We start from the raw sequence: 21399 nt of genomic DNA on the forward strand, positions 1-21399 counted from the left end.
ATGAAATACAATTTATTTTTATAGCTCTTTGCATTAACAGACTCAGTCAAACCGAGTCTGCTATTACTCATTTTTTGGTTCCAAGGGATCATTTTACAGATTTTATTTACAATGTGGGTCTATGAAATCTGTATCTGTATCTCTTCGAGTACGTAGAAGAACCACTTCTGGTATATATTCTACGGGGAGGAGGCTAGAATTGATCTGGGTGGGCTTTCTTAAAACCCTCGACTGTAGATGCGCGCACTACACTATCCTCTAGGTGGTTCCAATGCACAAGTGTTTCCACGAAAAAGGAGTTTTTAAACTGATTTGTGTGAGCATGTGGTATTATGTACGAACGAGAGTTATTAGATATCTGTCTGTCTAGAATATTAGATGTAGTAAAGTTTGTATACGATTTCACCTTTATTGATCGTCTGGTAGGTTTATTTGTCAGGTAATTATTTGCGTCCACTGCCGGCACAATACCCCCTGCTATCTTGTAGAGCATCACCATTCGGTTGTAAACACGACGATTTTGTAAAGAGTTGAGGTTGAGAGTGTTGAGCATCTGTGTTACACATCCTTCTTCTTGAGATTTGTAATTATTTAGGATAAAACGAGCACCCAGACGTTGAATTTTTTTTTCAAATTTATCAGTATCTTTCTTCAGATATGGGTCCATGATCGAACCATATTCTAGTTGTGATCTTACTAAGGCAATGAGAGCTGTTTTCCTGCACTCTACCGGACAATGTTTCAGATTACGTCTCAAGAAACCAAGCGTTGAGTTAGTTTTTTTACAAATATTTGTAATGTGATTTGACCAAGTTAAATAATTTGGTATAAGTAATCCGAGATATGGGTTAGAATCCACATGTTTCAGAATAGTATCATTCAGTTCATAGAAATAAGTTGATTTACTTTTTACACTTAAGATATAACACTTTTTGACATTATATTTCATACCCCACGTGGTAGACCAGTGTTCCAGGGTGACAAGATCTTGCTGGAGTTTGATTTGGTCCGAAATATAACGTATTTGTCTATACAATAAACAGTCATCTGAAAAAGCCTAACCTGTGACTTTTACACAAAGAGGTAGGTCATTTATAGGCATACAGACACTAAATAGAAAAATGGCGCGGAAAAAAATGGTAGGCGGATACAAATAGTCCTCAGTTTTTTTTTTTTTTTTGCTCTGTAGAGCTATTTTCCTTATTTTCTTTGCAATTTTTTGGCTAAAATCACATGACAGATCTATGCTTGACATGAAGGTAACATTTTCATAATGAAATAACAACATGACAATTTTTTTCATGGAAACTTAGATCATACACCACCAGTATAATTTGGGGTCTCATTGTTTAGCTGATTTTGCAGTTTGTGTGTTTGACTGAAATTATTTTTCTTGCATCAAACATGACCCCCACTTTTCTTTTGATTTTTAGTTAGCATTGACAATATTCTTTAAGAAAATGTAAGTTACAGAAATTTAAAATGGGTTCTGATGTGTGCTGCGGTCATTGGAAATAGGTCAATTTTATATAGAATAAAAGAACAACAACTATTTAGTGTGTTATAACCTTATATGGCAAAGATGAGTTAGTTCCCGCTGATCTTCATATTACTTCACTGTTTTCTATTTTTACAGTAGCACCGTACGTATCACGTGATCTCGGACAGAAAATTGGTATTTTTGGGGGTAGAGAATGACAACAAAAATAACACATTTGCAACAAAAATACAACAAAGGTGACTAAACAGCGTATGCTTTTTGAAAACATAAACATTCATTTACACATCGGTTTCTGATTTGAATCATTTCATGCCATTCGTAAACTGAAAAAGTGTAAAGAAAATGGCATCAGTTGAACATGATTGGTGCATCTTGTGATTTACAGGACCACAGCATGGCATGTTTACTATTATAATGAAATCTGCATCAATAAAACAGTCCCGCTTTTTTTGTTCAAGTCTAGGCAGCTGGTATAGCCGGCTGCTGAAGTTGTGCGTTGTGTCTCCAATCTGTACATACCGTGTCTGCCATATTGGAATGATGTAAAATAGTATGAATGAATGCATGAAAACTACTTTGTTGTTTTTATATGTTATTTCCATTAAACAGGTACTATGTTTAAATTATTTTACTGTATAATTGTATTGTCTTGTAAATGTGTCATTTGATGTTTGCGGATGTACAAATTAATTTATTTGCCATTTAATCTTCCAGCGGATTCTTTGATCACATTAAATACTGGTTTGTAACACCTCGGCACTTTACATGCATTACTTTTTAGCTTGACTATACAAAGTATAAGGACAGCTATCTTACTCAACCTCGTGGCGGCGTCTTTCTGCGTCCCCACTTTGGTTAAAGTTTTTTTTACACTTTCTCTTTTTTCTACTTATCTCTATAATTACTTGATGGATTTGATTCAAACTTAAAATATTTATTCCTCATCATCACCCACATCATCTCACATAATGGCCATAACTCTGGCACCAATATTTCATTATTTATCCCCCCTTTTCACTTAGAATTTCAGGTTGAAGTTTTGATGCACTTTCACTCTTATCTCTGTGATTATTAAATGGATTTGATTCAAATTAAAAATAGTTGTTCAGCATCACCACCCACATCATATGACACAAGGTGCATAACTCTGGCATAATTTTCTCATGAATTATGCCCCTTTTTACTTTAAATTTCAGGTTAAAGTTTTGAAGCTTTTTCACTCTATCTCTGTTATCACTGAATAGATTTGATTGAAACTTAAAATAGTTGATCAACATCATCACCCACATCATATGACATAAGGTGCATAACTCTTGCACAACTTTTTTTATGGATTATTCCCCCTTTTTACTTAGAATTTCAGGTTAAAGTTTTGATGCACTTATACTCAATGAGTCAATCTCTGTTATTACTGAATGGATCTGATTCAAACTTAAAAGTAATTGTTCAACATCATCACCCACATCATATGACACAAGGTGCATAACTCTGGCACAATATTTTCATGAATTATGCCCTCTTTTACTTAGAATTTAAGGTTAATTTTGATGCATTTTCGCTATATCTCAGTTGTTATGAAATGCATTTGATTCGAACTTGAAGAAGTTGTTCCACATGGTCACCCACATCATATGACATTAGGTGCATAGCTCTTGCACTAATATTTAATGAACTATGCCCACTTTTGCTTAGAATATACTTATATAGTGTTTTGATTATAAATGCGTTACTTCTCTTATTATTTGTTTATAATATTTTTGACACAGACTCTAGCTACTGTGCAATATCTTCATCCACCATTGGAGTCATTAATGTTCACTCCACTGACAGCTCCAGTTTCCTCAGATGTGCGCAGTTTCCCTATCCAGCATCAAAATAGTCGAACGCCTTGTCTCCTGTGACAGCTCTTGTTTATTGGATAAAACTGTAAACATGTTATAAGCAAATTAAAAAAAAACATTAACAGAAATCACTTAATTTATTTTAATTGTTTCATTTATTGTATTATACCTTATAAGTTTAAATTTCAAGTTTATTTCAGCTTTCTATGATGCCGAAAAATGACTTCCGCATTAATTTATAGGAATTTATATCATATTCCAATATGGCTGACAGTAAAACGCAGATAAATGCAAGGGCATGGCTTGCTGATATGGTAAAAAAACGAAGATAACAACATGATACTTGGCAAATTTCGGCAGCTTCAGGGCTCTCGCGAGTGGGCGACTTGAGCGAAATAGGCGCTCTAGAACTTCAAACTTCGCTCAAATCTAACCTCAAAGCGAAATGCAAGTCACCCGATTTTCTTTGATTTCCGCACTCGCTAATTAGTGCTACCCGACTGTTGACAATTTGCACGGTGTCATAATGAGTGCAGAATACACAAACACACGCCGGTAGCATAATTTAAGCTCCTCCTACTTCAGGTACTTGCGAGATTTTCCCGAGAAGTGTGAAAGCGAATCAAATTATCAGATACACCTCGTTGATTGTGTTCAGCCAATTAGCGTCGCGTTTACGTCTTTGACACTTCGTTTTTAATTTTGTCAACATGTTCGAGTGCGAAAAGCAAAGTGTTTTTTTTTTAAGAAACTACTGATTAACCATGCGATTAATTGGAATTTGGTACACAATTATTTGTTATCTATGATAAAAGAACGACATGTAATGTATTAACAATGTTTAAATTGACTTCCATCGATGAATTTATTTGAATATGTATTTCTAGATTACACAGTTTACTTTCAGTTTCATTCGAGTGAGATTCTGACATTCCTCGGTGAATGACTCGGTGTTAATAATAAACACTTCATACAAGATATAACAAAATTTGGCGGGTTACATTTACAGAATCGGCTAGAATTTTGAAAACGATTTTTTTCCAGAATTTTTTTAACGAAACAATAACCACTGTATGGGAAATGATCTAACTAAGAAAATGAATGGTCACATCAATACTTTTAATCAAGAAACAAGAAAATTACAGCCACCTTTCGAATCACTCCACATCATTGCGGTAGGAAAAGTCTTCCCACTTCTCCCTAAAGTCTCCCCACTTCTCCTAAATCTGCTTGAGGGAGAAGTGATTTCTCCAAAAAATTGGACCTAGCTAGACCCCTGAGCTTTATGCATAGAAATGCATAGAAGTAAATCGATATTGACACGTTGTGTAATGTCTTCTTGTAGTGTTAAATATCGGATAATCCGTTATTGCGTCATTGAGAGGGATCAGCAGATCAGATCGACGATTATCTTGTAGGCGCCAATGAAATTCGCCAATTGAAGATTTTTAGCACCAGAATTTACATTTTGTCGCATTTGGCGCCATTGGCGACCGACAGCGGGAACCCTGCAGATGTATCCAAATGAATCTGCTTGACTGATTTAAGGCACATACACTTGGAGGTCAGGTTACCCTCCCCGTCCAAGCAAAATTTCAGCCAATATTTTTAGCCTTTTAAAGCACACTGAGAATACGTCTCCATCATTAAGTATGTTTTGTTTCAGATTCATCATTCAACATGTTTTAAAAATAGCCATTTACTACCAATGCAATAATATTTTCCTTTTCTTTTCAGTGACATAATCTCAAGATAAAAATATTATATTGAGAAAAATATAGGCTGTGCAATGGGGTGGTGGAGGGTGTGACCTCAGAATGTCTGTAATTTAAGGGGATGCCGGACAAAGCTAAAAATAGAAAAACCTTTTAACAGCTTCTCAAGAACCACTTAATGGATCTTTATCAGACTTGGTCTGTAGCATCCTTGTACATGGCGCGACAAATCCTCTTGTCTGCTCATAAATACTAGTAGAAATCAACTCCGAGTGAGTGGAATTTCTGCCATGGTTTTTTACCAAATATATATATCATAATGGCATCAGCTGGTTGCTCGGTAGTCAGGAACAAGATTCCGGTATGTGCCATTTTTAATGGACTTTAAAATAGATGCTGTCTGTAAAAAATTGTTTACTTAGTGAATTGCGGGATGATAACAAATTTTAGGACGAGTGAAAATTCTAGGCAGCTTAACCTGCAGGACGTGTTGCTTTCAAAGAATTTTGTCGAGCCCTGCTGTAAAAACCTTTTTCAACTTTTTCAAATGGTTCAGTTTGGCCCCTTAAATTAGATATTTTTTATAAAACTTTCCATTCTACAACAAAGAGCCATGTTTCAGCAATATAAATGCATTTCAGAGAAAAGTTACAGCAACTTCCTTTATTTGAGAGATTTAAAGTTTAAATCTAAATATCAGACTTAAATTTTGATGATCAATACAGATCCTAGTCATTCAGATTTTTGTTGAAGCCAGTCAGGATACTTATTAGTCTGGCATTTGGACTAGTGCTTATTTCAACCACTGCTGTTTGAAATTGATAGTTAAGTTACTGTAATATGATTCACCTTTAAATTATTATGCAAACCATGTCATGTCTTGTTATGGATCATTTGTTGCCATCTTTGATTATTTTAAATTTAGGTTAGTGGTTTTGTCACCAATATATTTTAATATAGATTTACTTAGTTACCTACCTCGGAAAGGCATCATGGGGGATTATGTGTTTTACAATCAATTATTATTCCCGGTAAGATTTTAATGTACCAGTAATGCCTTAGATAAATGAGCCAATGTTAATTGATTTTTTAAAATATTTCCTAGTAAGGCAGTATGAATTTATGTTTAGAGTCTGGGCCAAAAATTGGACCAGTAGGTAGCAGGCAAACGTGTACACTTTTTAATATAGGCCTTAACAAATTTTGTATATGTATTGCAGGACATTTGAAATATACAAATTCTGAGCTGCGTGTTTATTTCAGAAAATAAATAAAGGCACCTGAAGAAGGAATAATGTTGCTAGGCAAGAAAGGATTGTCAAAGCGAGAGCAAGAAGAATTGCGGCGGAAGGTGAGACTTTGAATGAAAAATATGATTACGTTCAAGTTAATCTCTAGCTTCTTGACTCCTGGTTTTTCAGATCCTGCATCAATAAGGTAGTTCATTTTGATACTTAGAATTTACTTGAACAGAAGCCAGAAGGACTCTGCAGGGCTCTCGCGAGTGGGCGACTTGAGCGAAATAGGCGCTCTAGAACTTCAAACTTCGCTCAAATCTAACCTCAAAGCGAAATGCAAGTCGCCCGACTTTCTTTGATTTCCGCACTCACTAATTAGTGCTACCCGGTCTGTTGACAATTTGCACGGTGTCATATCGAGAGCCGAATACACAAACACACGCCGGGAGCATAATTTAAGCTCCGCCTACTTCAGGTACTTGCGAGATTTTCCCGAGAAGTGTGAAAGCGAATCAAATTATCCGATACACCTCGTTGATTGTGTTCAGCCAATTAGCGTCGCGTTTACATCTTTGACACTTCGTTTTTAATTGTCAACATGTTTGAGTGCAAAAAGCAAAGTTTTTTTTAAAGAAACTGCTGATTAACCATGCGATTAATTGGAATTTGGTACACAATTATTTGTTATCTATGATAAAAGAACGACATGTAATGTATTAACTATGTTTAAATTGACTTCCATCGATGAATTTATTTGAATATGTATTTCTAGATTACTCAGTTTACTTTCAGTTTTATTCGAGTGAGATACTGACATTCCTCGGTGAATGACTCGGTGTTAATAATTAAACACTTCATACAAGATATAACCAAAATTCGGCGGGTTACATTTACAGAATCGGCCTGAATTTTGAAAACGACTTTTTTCAGAATTTTTTAACGAAACAATAACCACTGTATGGGAAATGATCTTACTAAGAAAATGAATGGTCACATCAATACTTTTTATCAAGAACATTACAGCCACCTTTCAAATCACTCAACATTATTGCAATAGGAAAAGTCTTCCCACTTCTCCCTAAAGTCTCCTCACTTCTCCCTAAATCAGCTTGAGGGAGAAGTGACTTCTCCCAAAAAATTGGACCTAGCTAGACCCCTGCTCTGAAATGTGCCCCTATAAATAGATTTATTGATAGTTGAAGTAAATGGATAGGTGGATTTTGAAGACATAAGTGCTCAACCAGGACTATGAATCATTAATCTTTCTTTTCACAAAAACATTTATTTTATTGTCGGTGTTTTAAGTCATATTTGTCACTTTAACTTGAAATTGAAGTTAATGAACCTTTCCTTCGCTCTTTCTCGGCAAATCGGTTATTATAGAAATAACTATTGCTTGTTAAATCAATTGTCAATTTTGTTGCCATTTTCAAAATTCTTTTGCAACTTTGATTAAGAAATAAATATCCAAAACAGTGATTTGATGTTGATTAAAATTGTTTGAAGTTCAGATGAGAAGGAATTATATCACGAGGGCAGTGCTCGAAATTCGCAGTAGTCCGATAGCCCGTGGCTACCAAATTTCAGCTCGGTCTACCGATTTCCCGCAGATACAAGCCCGACCAGGCTACCGAATTTTCCTAATTTGTTTAAAAAAATCTTGCTAATTAAACGAGTATAGCATCGTGATTTCATATGATCTCCATTAATAAACACTAAGAAGGCATCACACATCGTCCAGACTGAGGAACGCTTATTGAATTATTGTTTTTTTTGCACTCTCACGTGTTGACAAATCAAACGCAAAGTGTCAAAGACGTAACCGCAGCGCTAATTGGCTGAATACAATCACCTCTAGTGTAACGGATAATTTGATTAGCTTTCACACTTCTCGCGAAAATCTCACAAGTACCTGCAGTAGGCGGAGCTTAAATTATGCTATCAGCGTGTGTATTCAGCACTCATTTTTACATCTTGCAAATTGTCAACAGTCCAAGTAGCAGTAATTGGCGAGCGCTGATCCTAAAAAATCGGGCATTACAGTTTAGATTTCGTTTGGCAAGGAGTGTCATGTCCGATGCTTTTGGACTCTGGCGATGCTGATCTGGACTGGAGTATTTAGAGTTAAAATTTTTCAAAAACATGGCAAACATGTACTGTATGTCTTTTTTATTCCTTCAAACGTGCATAGAGATGTCTGTAAAACAAAATTTCATATGGTGCAAAAATTAAGTTTTTTAAGGTGTTAAGGCGGTATTTTTCAATTGATCTTCATGAATTTTGGTCAGAATGATTACCTTGATGAAATCTAGGCCGAGTTCGAAAATGGGTCATCTGGGGTCAAAAACTAGGTCACTAGGTCATATCACGTAAAAACCTTGTGTATGCGATAGAGGCGGTATTTTTCAATTGATCTTCATGAATTTTGGTCAGAATGATTGCCTTGATGAAATTTAGACCAAGTTCGAAAATGGGTCATCTGGGGTCAAAAACTAGGTCACTAGGTCAAATCAAAGAAAAACTTTGTGTATGCAATAGAGGCTGTATTTTCAACTGATCTTCATGAAATTTAGCCAGAATGATTACCTTGATAAAATCTAGGATGATTTCGAAAATGGGTCATCTGGGGTCAAAAACTAGGTCACTAGGTCAAATCGAAGAAAAACATTGTGTATGCAATAGAGGATGTATTTTTCAATTGATCTTCATGAAATTTTGTCAGAGTGATTGCTTTGATGAAACTAGGTCGGTTTTGAATATGGGTTATCTGAGGTCAAAAACTAGGTCACTAGGTCAAATTAAAGAAAAATCTTGTGTATGCGATAGAGACTGTTTTTTTTCAGTTAATATTTATGAAATTTGGTCAGGTTGATTGCCTTAATGAAATCTAGGTCGAATTTGAATATGGGTCATCTGAGGTCAAAAACTAGGTCACTTGGTCAAATAAAAGAAGAAACTTCTGTATGTGATAGAGGCTGTATTTTTCAGTTGATCTTCATGAATTTTTGTCAGAATGATTGCCTTGATAAAATCTAGGTCGAGTTTGAACATGGGTCATCTAGGGTCAAAAACTAGGTCATATCTAAGAAAATGCTTGTTTTATCGCAAGAGACCAATTTTTTGGTCCAATCTTAATGAAAATTGGTCAGAATATTTGTTTCCATGAAATCACTAGGTCAAACATGTTTTACACTGTTATGGAGTGTTTCTTAGGTGAGCGACCTAGGGCCATCTTGGCCCTCTTGTTTATTTTAACTTAGATTTTTTGGTTAAAATTTCATAAAGTTTTTACTGGCAAAGCTCTAATTGCGAGTCAGGCAGTGAGAAAAGTCAAGTGCGCTGTCGTATGGACAGCTCTTGTTATAATAGGGAATAAATCAGTCTAATTAGAATAGTAATTATGTCTCCCACCACAGTCATGTATTGATTTACTCCTGTCTGGGTGTGTGTCAGTCACTCTGTCACAAATCTTGTCTGCACTCTAGGTTAAAGATTTTTCATCTGATATTCACCAAACTTGAACAATATGTGTTTCCCAATAAGTCCTTGGCCAAGTTTGATAACTAGCCAAATCGGCCCAGGCACATTGGAATTATTGCCCCTGAATTACTGATAAACTGCTTTCTCCAAAACTTACCCGTAAGCCGCTTACTCCAAATCTATCAAAGGTATATTTTCTATGAGTAAACAGTATGTAAAGACAAACTTTTTGTTTGCCTGCTGCACAGTAAATGGGCCAAATGTGTTAGCATCAAAGTCAAAAATTAAAGTTAAAGATTTCTAACCTTTTAAGCCTTTTTCATGAAGTTGTATGTTTTAACTTCATGAAAAAGTAAAATAACAGATAACTTTTTGCTGATTTTTGTTTTTATACATCATTTTCTATCAGTGGTTGGGCAAGGGGACGGACGTTACATGGGAATGTAAAAAGCTTGTTTCTGAAGCTGTTTACTGTCATTAAGATGAGAAAATTCACCAAATCAATAAACCAGTACATCTTTACAAGAAACTTATAAAAAATTTGCCAAAAATTGAAAACAAAAGAAGCAGAGAAGGAAAAAAACAGCCATACTCATATTTTTCCTGTTACCATTTATAATATTATACTTAATTGGATAATAACCTTTTAAATAAAGACACAAGAACATACATTATTAAACAATCCAGCTTTTTGTATATTTCATTTTTATTTAGGCTTCAAAACTAGTAAAGAGAAACTGATGGCAAAGGGGGACGGACGTTACATTATGAGGGGACGGACGTTACACTAATTATATACATTTGTTTTTCAAGCTTTAATGTGGCTTTACTGAATAAATACAGATTCTGTTAATGTTAAACCTATCTAGATGAATGAAAAATGATACAAAGTAATAAAATAAAAAGAAATATGCTGAATTACAGTTTTAAAATATGGAGAGAAAAAGAAAACAGTATTTTTAATCAGGAAATTGATAGTGTTCGTCCTATGTATTTACTGACTTAATGAAAGGTGTTTTTAAATTTTCAATTTTCATTATTATGCTAATGTTATTCAATAAAAGATATGTGTGTGGTAATGGTACATCTTACTGCTAGAGTTAAGTAAATTAGGATAAACGTTGCAAAATTCACCATAATTTCTAACATTTTTTTTTTGCAAAAACTATGTTGAAGCATAAAACAAAACAAAACAGAACAAAATGAGAAAAAGTATTAAAATATTTTTTTTATGAACATGTAAATGATATGTATCATATAATATCATACACTTTTAAGAAAGTGACAGTAATCATCATCTCAGCACAAGAAGGGGATAAGAGCTCTGACATCAAACACTTTTTTAACCGAGATGAGGAGGGTCATTTTGTTTCACTTTGAATTTCACAGATACCACTATAAATCATATTCATATACACAGATTAAGAAAAATCTGAAAGTAATGCTGAAAACACATTTAGATAGACAGTATTTTCTATTCCCCAGTTTTGGGGATTGAAGGGCAGGATCCATTAGGAAGGGAAAATATGCTGTAATGACTAAAATACTTTTTGGGTCCTTAATATGAGTTTGAAAAAAAAATACCCTGGACCCTGTACAACAGTTGGTACATTTACTTAAAATATCTTTGATTCATTGCCATGACACATCAGATCATCAGATTTTGTTTATGAAATGATCATAATTCAGAATTTTTTAATTCAATTTAAGGGTCTACACAACCGTATGGCCATCATCACTGGCATGAGCCTGGATCATAAAATTAGTTAACTTAAAAAACGTTCACACATTTAGTCCCACTCCTAATCTGCATATGACAGCAAGCTCCTCCCCTTTCTTAGTTTTTCAAAAGAAATCTCTTTGTATATACAAGTCAGTGTTTTTACAAGGACTAGTATGGATCCAGAAATGTATATATAGGGTCCAGTTTTATGACGGACGTTTTGGCCACGGACGTTTTGGCCCGGACGTTTCGGCCTAGGATCTTTTGGCCTAGGACGTTTTGGCCAAGAAAATTTTTGAGGTAGGATGTTTTGGCCAAAAAGAAATTATTTCCATAATATGCAAATTATGATCTGGACATTAATATGTTATCATATGTTACAGTATAATTGAGCATTCTTTTTAAAAATGTAATTGTGAATAAAATTCATTTTCATAACTCTTTTGGTTTGTTGTAAATGGCAAATATTTTCACATACACAAACACATACAATGTGTATATGTTATATGTACGAGTATACATATAGAAAGATTATAAAAAATAAAAATAAAACACCATGAGTATGTTTTATTATCAGTTTAATTTGTTCACTTATACTATAACATTCTTTAGAATAATCTCCAGACCATATTTTGCATGATATGGAACCACAACTTATTTTTGGCCAAAACGTCCTACCCCCAAAAAATGCCTGGCCAAAACATCCTAGGCTGAAAGATCCTAGGCCGAAACGTCCGGGCCAAAACGTCCACTGGCCAAAACGTCCTACATTCCGTTACATGTGACATATTATTCTTTTAAATAATGTCCTCATATGTGTAAATAAATGTTTTAGTGGGAATGATTTAACACACAGCATCTTTATTTATCAATATATAAACTAAAAAAAAGTAACTGATGGATAACAAAATCAGAATATAAAAAATATTCGGGAGACAATCAAAATCCCCTTGATCAAAATCCCCTTCACTGAAAAATGACAGGGTGTTACAAAATCCCCTTCATACTTTTGCAGGGGGGTATCATAATCCCCTGTGTGATTTTTACTTATTTCATCAAGTTCAAATACAACTATATACAACTTAAAAGTCTATTGCATGAAGCACGTAAATACAATGCCTTTAGCAAACATAATATAATTTAGAGCATTGATATCTATATATCTATAATGTTAATCACAGAGGGGATTATGATAACCCCTGCTAATATGTGAAGGGGATTTTGTAGTACCCATTCATTTTTCAGTGGAGGGGATTTTGATCAAGGGGATTTTGATATACACTCGAAATATTCAATTATCACAATTTTTGTAACATCCGTCCCTTTTCTGTAACGTCCGTCCCCCTATTTTTCAGATGAAGATGATACAACATTATATCAATCTAAATGAATCTTTTTATATATTTATTACTTATTGATGCATGTCCTGTCAAACTGGAGTTAATTTTATTTAAGTTTCCTCACACAGCATAAAAAACTAAGATTTTTGCTTTGATTTCAGGTTTTTTTTAGAGTTTTCAATCTAAAATACTCAAAAGTATGAAAAAAAACATTTTTCAACATTGTTTTTGATAATTTTATACCTTTTACATACTCTTGTGAAATAAAAGTGTCAGATATTACCATCAAGACATGAAAACACTGCATTTTGTACAACATTAAGAAAAGCATATATAGGGGGACGGACGTTACACATAACTTTTGATATTTCGTCATTTTTTTCCCAGCAAGGCTGCAGATCTATTTATTTTTCATTTTTTCATGATAGGTATGTCATTAAGCATATATGAAAGTAATTAATATCAACATATTCATATTCAATTACAAAATAATAGTGGGGGACGGACGTTACACTTTTTTTCACGCAAATGTTTTTCTGGGTGGTAAAATGGACTTTTTTACTAAAATGTCCATTGATAAGTGCTGCAAGCATTTTTTTCTTATTCTACAAATATATAGTAAGACAGTGAGTAAGAAAATTATTTTGAATATGTAAAATTAAGACATTTTGCGTTCAATTCAAAATTTAGCATTTTTGTTAAAAACAGTGGTGTTACACAAGTCACTTTTTATTATCATATTCATAAAAATGTAAGGGCTTCAGTGATCACCAATGTTATATATTATTTAAAAGGTAATAAAATTATCTGTTTAAAGGTATTCAAATCAAACTTTTATTTTGTTATTTGAAAATACTGTAGCATTTTTTGAAAAGTGTAAAAATCCAATGCTAACGCATTACATGAAAAAATGGCCAATTTTCAGCCATAAAATGGCTTTCAAATTTTTTTTTGGTTGATTATGTGAATTCTTTTTTACTGCAGCATTTGAATACTAATAAGACACATTGAATACAGTTTTAACAAAACGTGAAACAGATGTTCCTCTATAAATAAAATGCAGTTACATGTTTTTTGAAAAAATTGGCCCATTTACTGTGCAGCAGGCATGTTCAGATGATTAGGCAGTTGTGGGAGACATGCTCTTTTCTCAAAAGCACCTCTAGTTTTGTTTCATTTTGCTTTGGTGAATATCAAGAGAGTGATTGGTGCTACTTGTAGTAAGAGAAGAAATATAGTAGTTTAAGTTATTGAAATGTATACAAAAAAAAAAATTGTTTAATTTTTCTGTGCAGCAAGACCAGGTGGCGGCAGCGGCAGTGTATGAAGAGTTTGTGGCATCATTTCAAGAAAGTAGTAAACAGGGGAAAACATGGGTGAAAGGAGAAACAGTGAACTCGGACAAGCCAGGTAAACATAATGCATTCTATATATGCAATACAGACAGGATGGCCCCAACTTGGCTTCAAATTTTCATTCATGTTCTGTGTAAGAAGCAACCGACTAATTAGAATAGTTCTAAAATATAAAAGCGATAATATTTCTTAAATGCATTTTTTTGCTGTCATTACTTTCATTTGAGCAAATTTAATAAATAATCAGTTTAAATCATGTTTAGTATTAAAACTGTATGGATTTCATTTGTCAGTAAAATAAACAAAAAAAACCAAGGGAAATTAAATGAAGTGTTTGGCCATTTTTTTTTTGGAAAAAAAAATGAATTACTAGTTTCCATCTGAACCCTTAGACTCACACTTCAGCTTGAAGGCATGATGAAAAGTAAGAAACCAGGAATGGAAATCTTTTTATAATTGACTATTTCTTATGGAAAACTAACTGTTCATTCTTGTGATGTTTCAGGGAGAGCAGACAAGGGTCGTCTATACAAACCTACCTCAAAACTTGCAGAAATAGCCTCTACATTTCAGTCAACAAAATCAGTTAAGGAAGAAGAAAGACCAGATAAGCCCGGGGTTAGTAACAAGCTAGCCGTAAAATTTCTTTACATTTCTTCTTTATGTCTTAAAAGAACCTCTGAGCCTGTTTTGTGTGATTTCTTTTATTATGGAGACTGAATTGAACTATTAATCTTTCCTAAATAGCAGTCTCTTATTACAAAAATATAGGGAGAGTGGTTGAAATTGATGACTTAAAATTTCTAGGTACTGTCCATTGTTGTAAAAACTAAGGGAGCTGTTTTTAAATTACAATGTGAATTATTCCATATGTTAAGCTTAGTTGTACATGGCGAGTGATTCTACCAAAGTGCCTGCCAGCTCCTGAAACAATACAGATTCCTCCACTACTCAAACTGAAAAAGTGTCATTTATGTCCTTAATTCTGACAGTGCTATTCAAATCTAACAGTAATATTGCAGCTGCTGTTATGAAGAAATTGAGTATGTTGTTAGCCCACCATCATCAGATGGTGGGCTATTCAAATCACTCTGCATCCGTGGTCCGTAGTCCTTCCGTCCGTTAACAATTTCTCGTTATCGCATATGCTGAGAAACTACCATGGGGATTTTGACCAAACTTTGTCAGAATGATGTATTGGTACCCTAGTTGTGTCCCCCTGAAAATCAGACTGGTTCAACAATTTTTTAGTGAGTTATGGCCCTTTGTTTATTTCTATAATTTACATAGATTTATATAGGGAAAAACTTTGAAAATCTTCTTGTCCAAAACCACAGAGCCTAGGGCTTTGATATTTGGTATGAAGCATCATCTAGTGGTCCTCTACCAAAACGATTCAAATTATTTCCCTGGGGTCTAATATGGCCCTGCCCCGAGGGTCACATGGTTTATATAGACTTATATAGGGAAAAACTTTGAAAAACCTCTTGTTCAAAACCACAGGGCCTAGGGCTTTGATATTTTGTATGTGACATCATCTAGTGGTCTTCTACTAAGATTGTTCAAATTATCCCCCTAGGGTCAAATATGGCCTGCCCCGGGGGTCACATGGTTTACATAGACATATAGGGAAAAACTTTTGAAAATCTTCTTGTCCAAACCACAAAGCCTAGGGCTTTGGCATTTGTCATGTAGCATCATCTAGTGGTTCTCTACCAAGTTTGTTCAAATTATCCCCCTAGGGTCAAATATGGCCCTAGCCTGGGGGGTCACATGGTTCAAATAGACTTATATAGGGAAAAGCTTTTAAAATCTTCTTGTCAATAACCTACAACATTCAAATTTGGACCACATGTATGGTTTTGAGTGGCAAGATGAACCTTGACATGAGTTGACCTTGATTTTGACCTAGTGACCTACTTTCACATTTCTGTAGCTACAGCCTTCAAATTTGGACCACTTGCATGTGTACCGAAATAAACTTGATGCACATGCATAGTTTTGTGTACAAAAAATTTTGTCCTTGAAATTGATCTAGTGACCTACTTTCACATTTCTCAAGCTACAGCTTTCGAATTTGGACCACATGCACAGTGTTGTGTACGGAAATGAAATTTGACCTTGAGCTAGTCAATAAGTCTTGAAATTTGGAACACTCAAAAATGGCACATTGGTGGGCGCCAAGATCACTCTATGATCTCTTGTTTTACTTTTACTGCAGTTAATGTTTGCATGGAAATATAAAACTAATGAGAACCTATCTTTACAGAAAGCTGCATTGAAGAAGAAGGCAGATGACAAGAAAAAGAGTAATCTAGAAATGTTTAAAGAAGAACTGAAAAGGTAAATTTTACAAGTTTTGTATGTCATAAAAGTCTTCATGTGAGTTATGGGGAGACATTGTTTTTGCCCTATCTGTCTGTCCTTGTATCACAGTAACCACTTGTGGGAATGAATTGAAACTTTATGCACTTATTCACTGTAATTAACTGACTTAAATTGTAAAGGTTTCATAACTCTTAGTTTGCTCTTTGACAAAATTATGGCCCTTTGACTTTTGTTTAATGTTTTATATGTACGCTTGTATCTCAGTACTACCCATTAATGGGAATGGATTGAAACTTAACACACATGTTTGCTGTGATTATCTGACATGCATTACACAGGTTTCATAACTCTCCTTTGCATTTTTACAAAATTGTACCCCTTTTTCGACTTACCAGTTTTTGGAGAAGTTTTTGCTGGTATCTCAGTACCCACTATTGGGAATGGATTGAAACATCACACACATGTTCACTGTGATTATCTGTCATGTATTGTGCAGGTTCTATCACTCTATTTTGCTTTTTTATGCCCCCCAAGGGAGGCATATGTTTTCAACTGTCCGTCCGTTCATTAGGTCGTCACAACGTTAACTTTTTGCATGAAGGCACTTTACTCACGAACCACTGCACGCAGGACCTTCAGACTTCACATGCTGATAGTACTTATTGAGTACACGACCCCTATTGACTTTGGGGGTCAAAGGTCAAGGTCACCAGGTCAAAGGTCAAGGCGGTGCGGGGGCATTTGTCACCATTAGTGACAGCTCTTGTTTTACAAAATTATGCCCTTTTTTTGACATAGAAATTTTTGTTAAAAGTTTTGTCTGTAAGCTGATAATTCAGTAGTCCCTAATAAGAATTAATTGAAATTTCACACAGTTGTTCATTGTCATGAGCTGATATGCATTGTTCAGGTTCCACAACCCTGTGTTGCATTTTTACAACATTATGCCCCTTTTTGTGCCCCCAAAGGCGGGCATATTAAAATTGCACTATCTGTGCGTATGTCTGGTAAATTCTTGTCCGTGCTGTAACTTTTCCATCCATCAAGGGATTTTGAAATAACTTTGCATAGATGTTCACCAAGATGAGATGACATGTCATGCACAAAACCTAGAGGCCTAGCTCCAAGGTCAAGGTCACACTAAGGAGTCAAAGATTAACAGGGTATGTTTCGTGTCCGGTCCATAACTCTGCCATTCATTAAGGGATTTTGAAATTACTTTGCATAAATGTTCCTCATAATGAGTCGAAATGTCGTGTGGAAGACCCAGACCCCTAGTTCCAAGGTCAAGGTCACACTTAGAGGTCAAAGGATTACATGGTCTGTTTCGTGTCTGGTCCATAACTCTGCCATTCATAAAGGGATTTTGAAATTACTTGGCATAAATGTTCCCTATAATGAGATGAGGTGTCATGCGCAAGACCCATATCCCTAGCTCCAAGGTCAAGGTTACACTTAGAAGTCAAAGGTGTTTCTTGTCTGATTCATAACTCTGCCATTTATCAAGGGAATTGAAAATAATTTGACACAAATGTTAACCAATGTTTATTGAAAAGGTGTGTTTCTTAGGTCAAGGTCACAAAATATGTGATTTTTAGCTCATCTGATTTTTTGAAAAAAAATGATGAGTTATTGTCATCACTTGAGCGGTTGTCGGCGTCGGCGTCGGCGTCTGCGTCGGCGTTGCCTGGTTAAGTTTTATGTTTAGGTCAGCTTTTCTCCTAAACTATCAAAGCTATTGCTTTGAAACTTGAAATACTTGTTCACCATCATAAGCTGACCCTGTATAGCAAGAAACATAACTCCATCTTGCTTTTTGCAAGATTTATGGCCCCTTTTGTACTTAGAAAATATCAGATTTCTTGGTTAAGTTTTATGTTTAGGTCAATTTTTCTCCTAAACTATCAAAGCTATTGCTTTGAAACTTGGAATACTTGTTCACCATCATAAGCAGACCCTGTACATCAAGAAACATAACACCATCTTGCTTTTTCAAGATTTATTGCCCCTTTTGGACTTAGAAAATCTGTTTTCTTGGTTAAGTTTTATGTTTAGGTCAGCTTTTATCCTAAACTATCAAAGCTATTGCTTTAAAACTTGCAACACTTGTTCACCATCATAAGTTGACCCTGTATAGCAAGAAACATAACTCCGTCCTGCTTTTTGCAAGATTTATGGCCCCTTTTGGACTTAGAAAATATCAGATTTCTTGGTTAAGTTTTATGTTTAGGTCAACTTTTCTCTTAAACTATCAAAGCTATTGCTTTGAAACTTGCAACACTTGTTCACCATCATAAGCTGACCCTGTACAGCAAGCAACATAACTCCATCCTGCTTTTTGCAATAATTATTGCCCCTTTTGTACTTAGAAAATATCAGATTTCTTGGTTAAGTTTTATGTTTAGGTCAATTTTTCTCCTAAACTATCAAAGCTATTGCTTTGAAACTTGGAATACTTGTTCACCATCATAAGCAGACCCTGTACATCAAGAAACATAACACCATCTGCTTTTTCAAGATTTATTGCCCCTTTTGGACTTAGAAAATCTGTTTTCTTGGTTAAGTTTTATGTTTAGGTCAGCTTTTATCCTAAACTATCAAAGCTATTGCTTTAAAACTTGCAACACTTGTTCACCATCATAAGTTGACCCTGTATAGCAAGAAACATAACTCCGTCCTGCTTTTTGCAAGATTTATGGCCCCTTTTGGACTTAGAAAATATCAGATTTCTTGGTTAAGTTTTATGTTTAGGTCAACTTTTCTCTTAAACTATCAAAGCTATTGCTTTGAAACTTGCAACACTTGTTCACCATCATAAGCTGACCCTGTACAGCAAGCAACATAACTCCATCCTGCTTTTTGCAATAATTATTGCCCCTTTTGGACTTAGAAAATCATTTTCTTGGTTGAGTATTATGTTTAAGTCAACTTTTCTCATAAACTATCAAAGCTATTGCTTTAAAACTTGCAACAGTTTTTCACCATCATAAGTGGACACTGTACATCAAGAAACATAACTCTATCCTGCTTTTTGCAAGAATGATGGCCCTTTTTAGACTTAGAAAATCATGGGTAGGACAATATTTCTATTACACAAAAAAAATCAGATGAGCGTCAGCACCCGCAAGGCGGTGCTCTTGTTTTACGCATACAACTGGCATTCTTGGGCATACTTCAGGGGCATTTGTCACCAATAGTGACAGCTCTTGTTTGACTTCAATATTCATTCAGTGAACCTGTTGATCATATGGCTTTGAAATTTTGACCACTTTTTTACCATCATAGTCAACTGATATATGACAAGGACTTTAGCTCAGTTATGGCCCCTTTTTGACATAGAAATTATTTAAGTACTACATATCATTCCATATTTTGTCTAAACTATTTGATAAAATTGTGGCTATAAGAATTCGAACACCTGCTTATCATCATGGTCACACATTGCCATATAGCGCAAGATTTATCCAAATCCAGAGATACAGGTTTATTGTCTTATCTATTTCTTTCTTTTGTCTGATCATCTCTGGTAATATTTTGACCCTATTCTTACATCAATTTTTGGAAAAGTGGAATGCACTATCAACAGACAGCTATTGTTTTTGTGGTAATTGAAGAATGAAACAGTAATTATTTAAGAAATAATTAGTTCCCAAACATGGTTTTTCGTAGAATTACCTGTGTTTTGAGTTCTTATGCGTAAGAATATATCACGAAGGCCGTAGGCCTAAGTGATAAATTGTTTCGCAACAGAACGAAAAACTCGGGTTATTCTACGATAAATCTCACTTGGGAACTTATTATTTCGATTCTAACACGGCATTCTAGTATCAATAGTGTTAATAAAAATGGTAAGGCCAGTATTAGTGTAAAGATAATGGTGAATTGACTGTCAAATCACTTGACCAGTATTGACCCTTTTTGGTGTATTGACCAGGCTTTTAAACCACGAAGTGATTTTGACTGCCAAATGAATTTCCAATTCCATTGAAAGCTGTGGTCATTTGCTTCATGTCACTTATTTATTCCTTCAACCTGTAATCAACAGCGAACTTGGCGTCCATGAGACTTTTTCATTATTCATATTCCATTTATTTATCCAGAATTCAAGAAGAAAGAGAAGAAAGGCACAGACTGAAACGTGTAATCCGAGGTCAAGGTGATCCAGGGGGTGGCATTGCTCAGTTCCCAGAAGAAGAAAGAAAAACACGGTTTGAGCCTGAAATAGATCTCATGCCAGGTAAATTGGTTTCTAAGGTTATAAAACTTGTGTCTGGAGGACAGTAACAACACAGCCAACATTTAGTTGCTTGATTGTTAACAAATTTTTAAAGTAACCAATTAGACTCTTCATGTTTAAGCCTGCCTTTTAGCATGAGGGTCGATCTACGGATTGCAGGATCGTGAGTTTGATCCTGGAACAGGCTGTATGATCTCCGTGAATTTGATAATAGACAGTGTGTCTAAAATCAATCATCCTCCTCTCTGATACTTACTTGTGGGGAAGTTGGCAGTTACTTACTTAGAACAGGTTTGTACTGATACAAAAGAAATACTGTTGAAAAACAGAGTTAAACCCAAAACAAACAAACAAAATCCAGGAACACTGTTAATGTTAACTGCCTGCTGTTAAATAATTGAAATACTGATGAAAATTGATGTTAAACCAAAAACAAACAAACACTTTTAAATGAGTCCATAGTGTGCTAAACTGGTAAAAGTTTGCATAGGTTCTTACCGCTTAAACGAAATGATCAGCTGTTGAACCACCATAATGTAGTGCAGAAATGTCAAAACACCTTGAACTTTGAAAATGATACCAGAAATTACCTTGAATTTGTGATATTTTATCCTGTTATTTTGAGGAAATAATGCATTTTT

At 34.8% G+C, this 21399-nt stretch overlaps 1 protein-coding gene across 2 annotated transcripts in view; it reads left to right on the forward strand.

Moving 5' to 3' along the window:
* Nucleotides 1-1609: 1609 nt before the first annotated feature.
* The window catches only part of LOC123553764 (U2 snRNP-associated SURP motif-containing protein-like), a 58393-nt gene continuing 38603 nt past the window's right edge, over nt 1610-21399 (forward strand). For both annotated transcript variants that reach the window (XM_045343385.2, XM_045343386.2), the window contains exons 1-6: nt 1610-1737; nt 6321-6408; nt 14134-14248; nt 14699-14811; nt 16463-16536; nt 20622-20758. In XM_045343385.2, the coding sequence (XP_045199320.2) occupies nt 6352-6408; nt 14134-14248; nt 14699-14811; nt 16463-16536; nt 20622-20758 (496 nt within the window). In that variant the 5' untranslated portion in view covers nt 1610-1737; nt 6321-6351. The remainder of the gene's footprint in view (nt 1738-6320; nt 6409-14133; nt 14249-14698; nt 14812-16462; nt 16537-20621; nt 20759-21399) is intronic.

This window comes from Mercenaria mercenaria, chromosome 7 (assembly GCF_021730395.1).
Source record: "Mercenaria mercenaria strain notata chromosome 7, MADL_Memer_1, whole genome shotgun sequence".
NCBI classification, from domain to species: domain Eukaryota; kingdom Metazoa; phylum Mollusca; class Bivalvia; order Venerida; family Veneridae; genus Mercenaria; species Mercenaria mercenaria.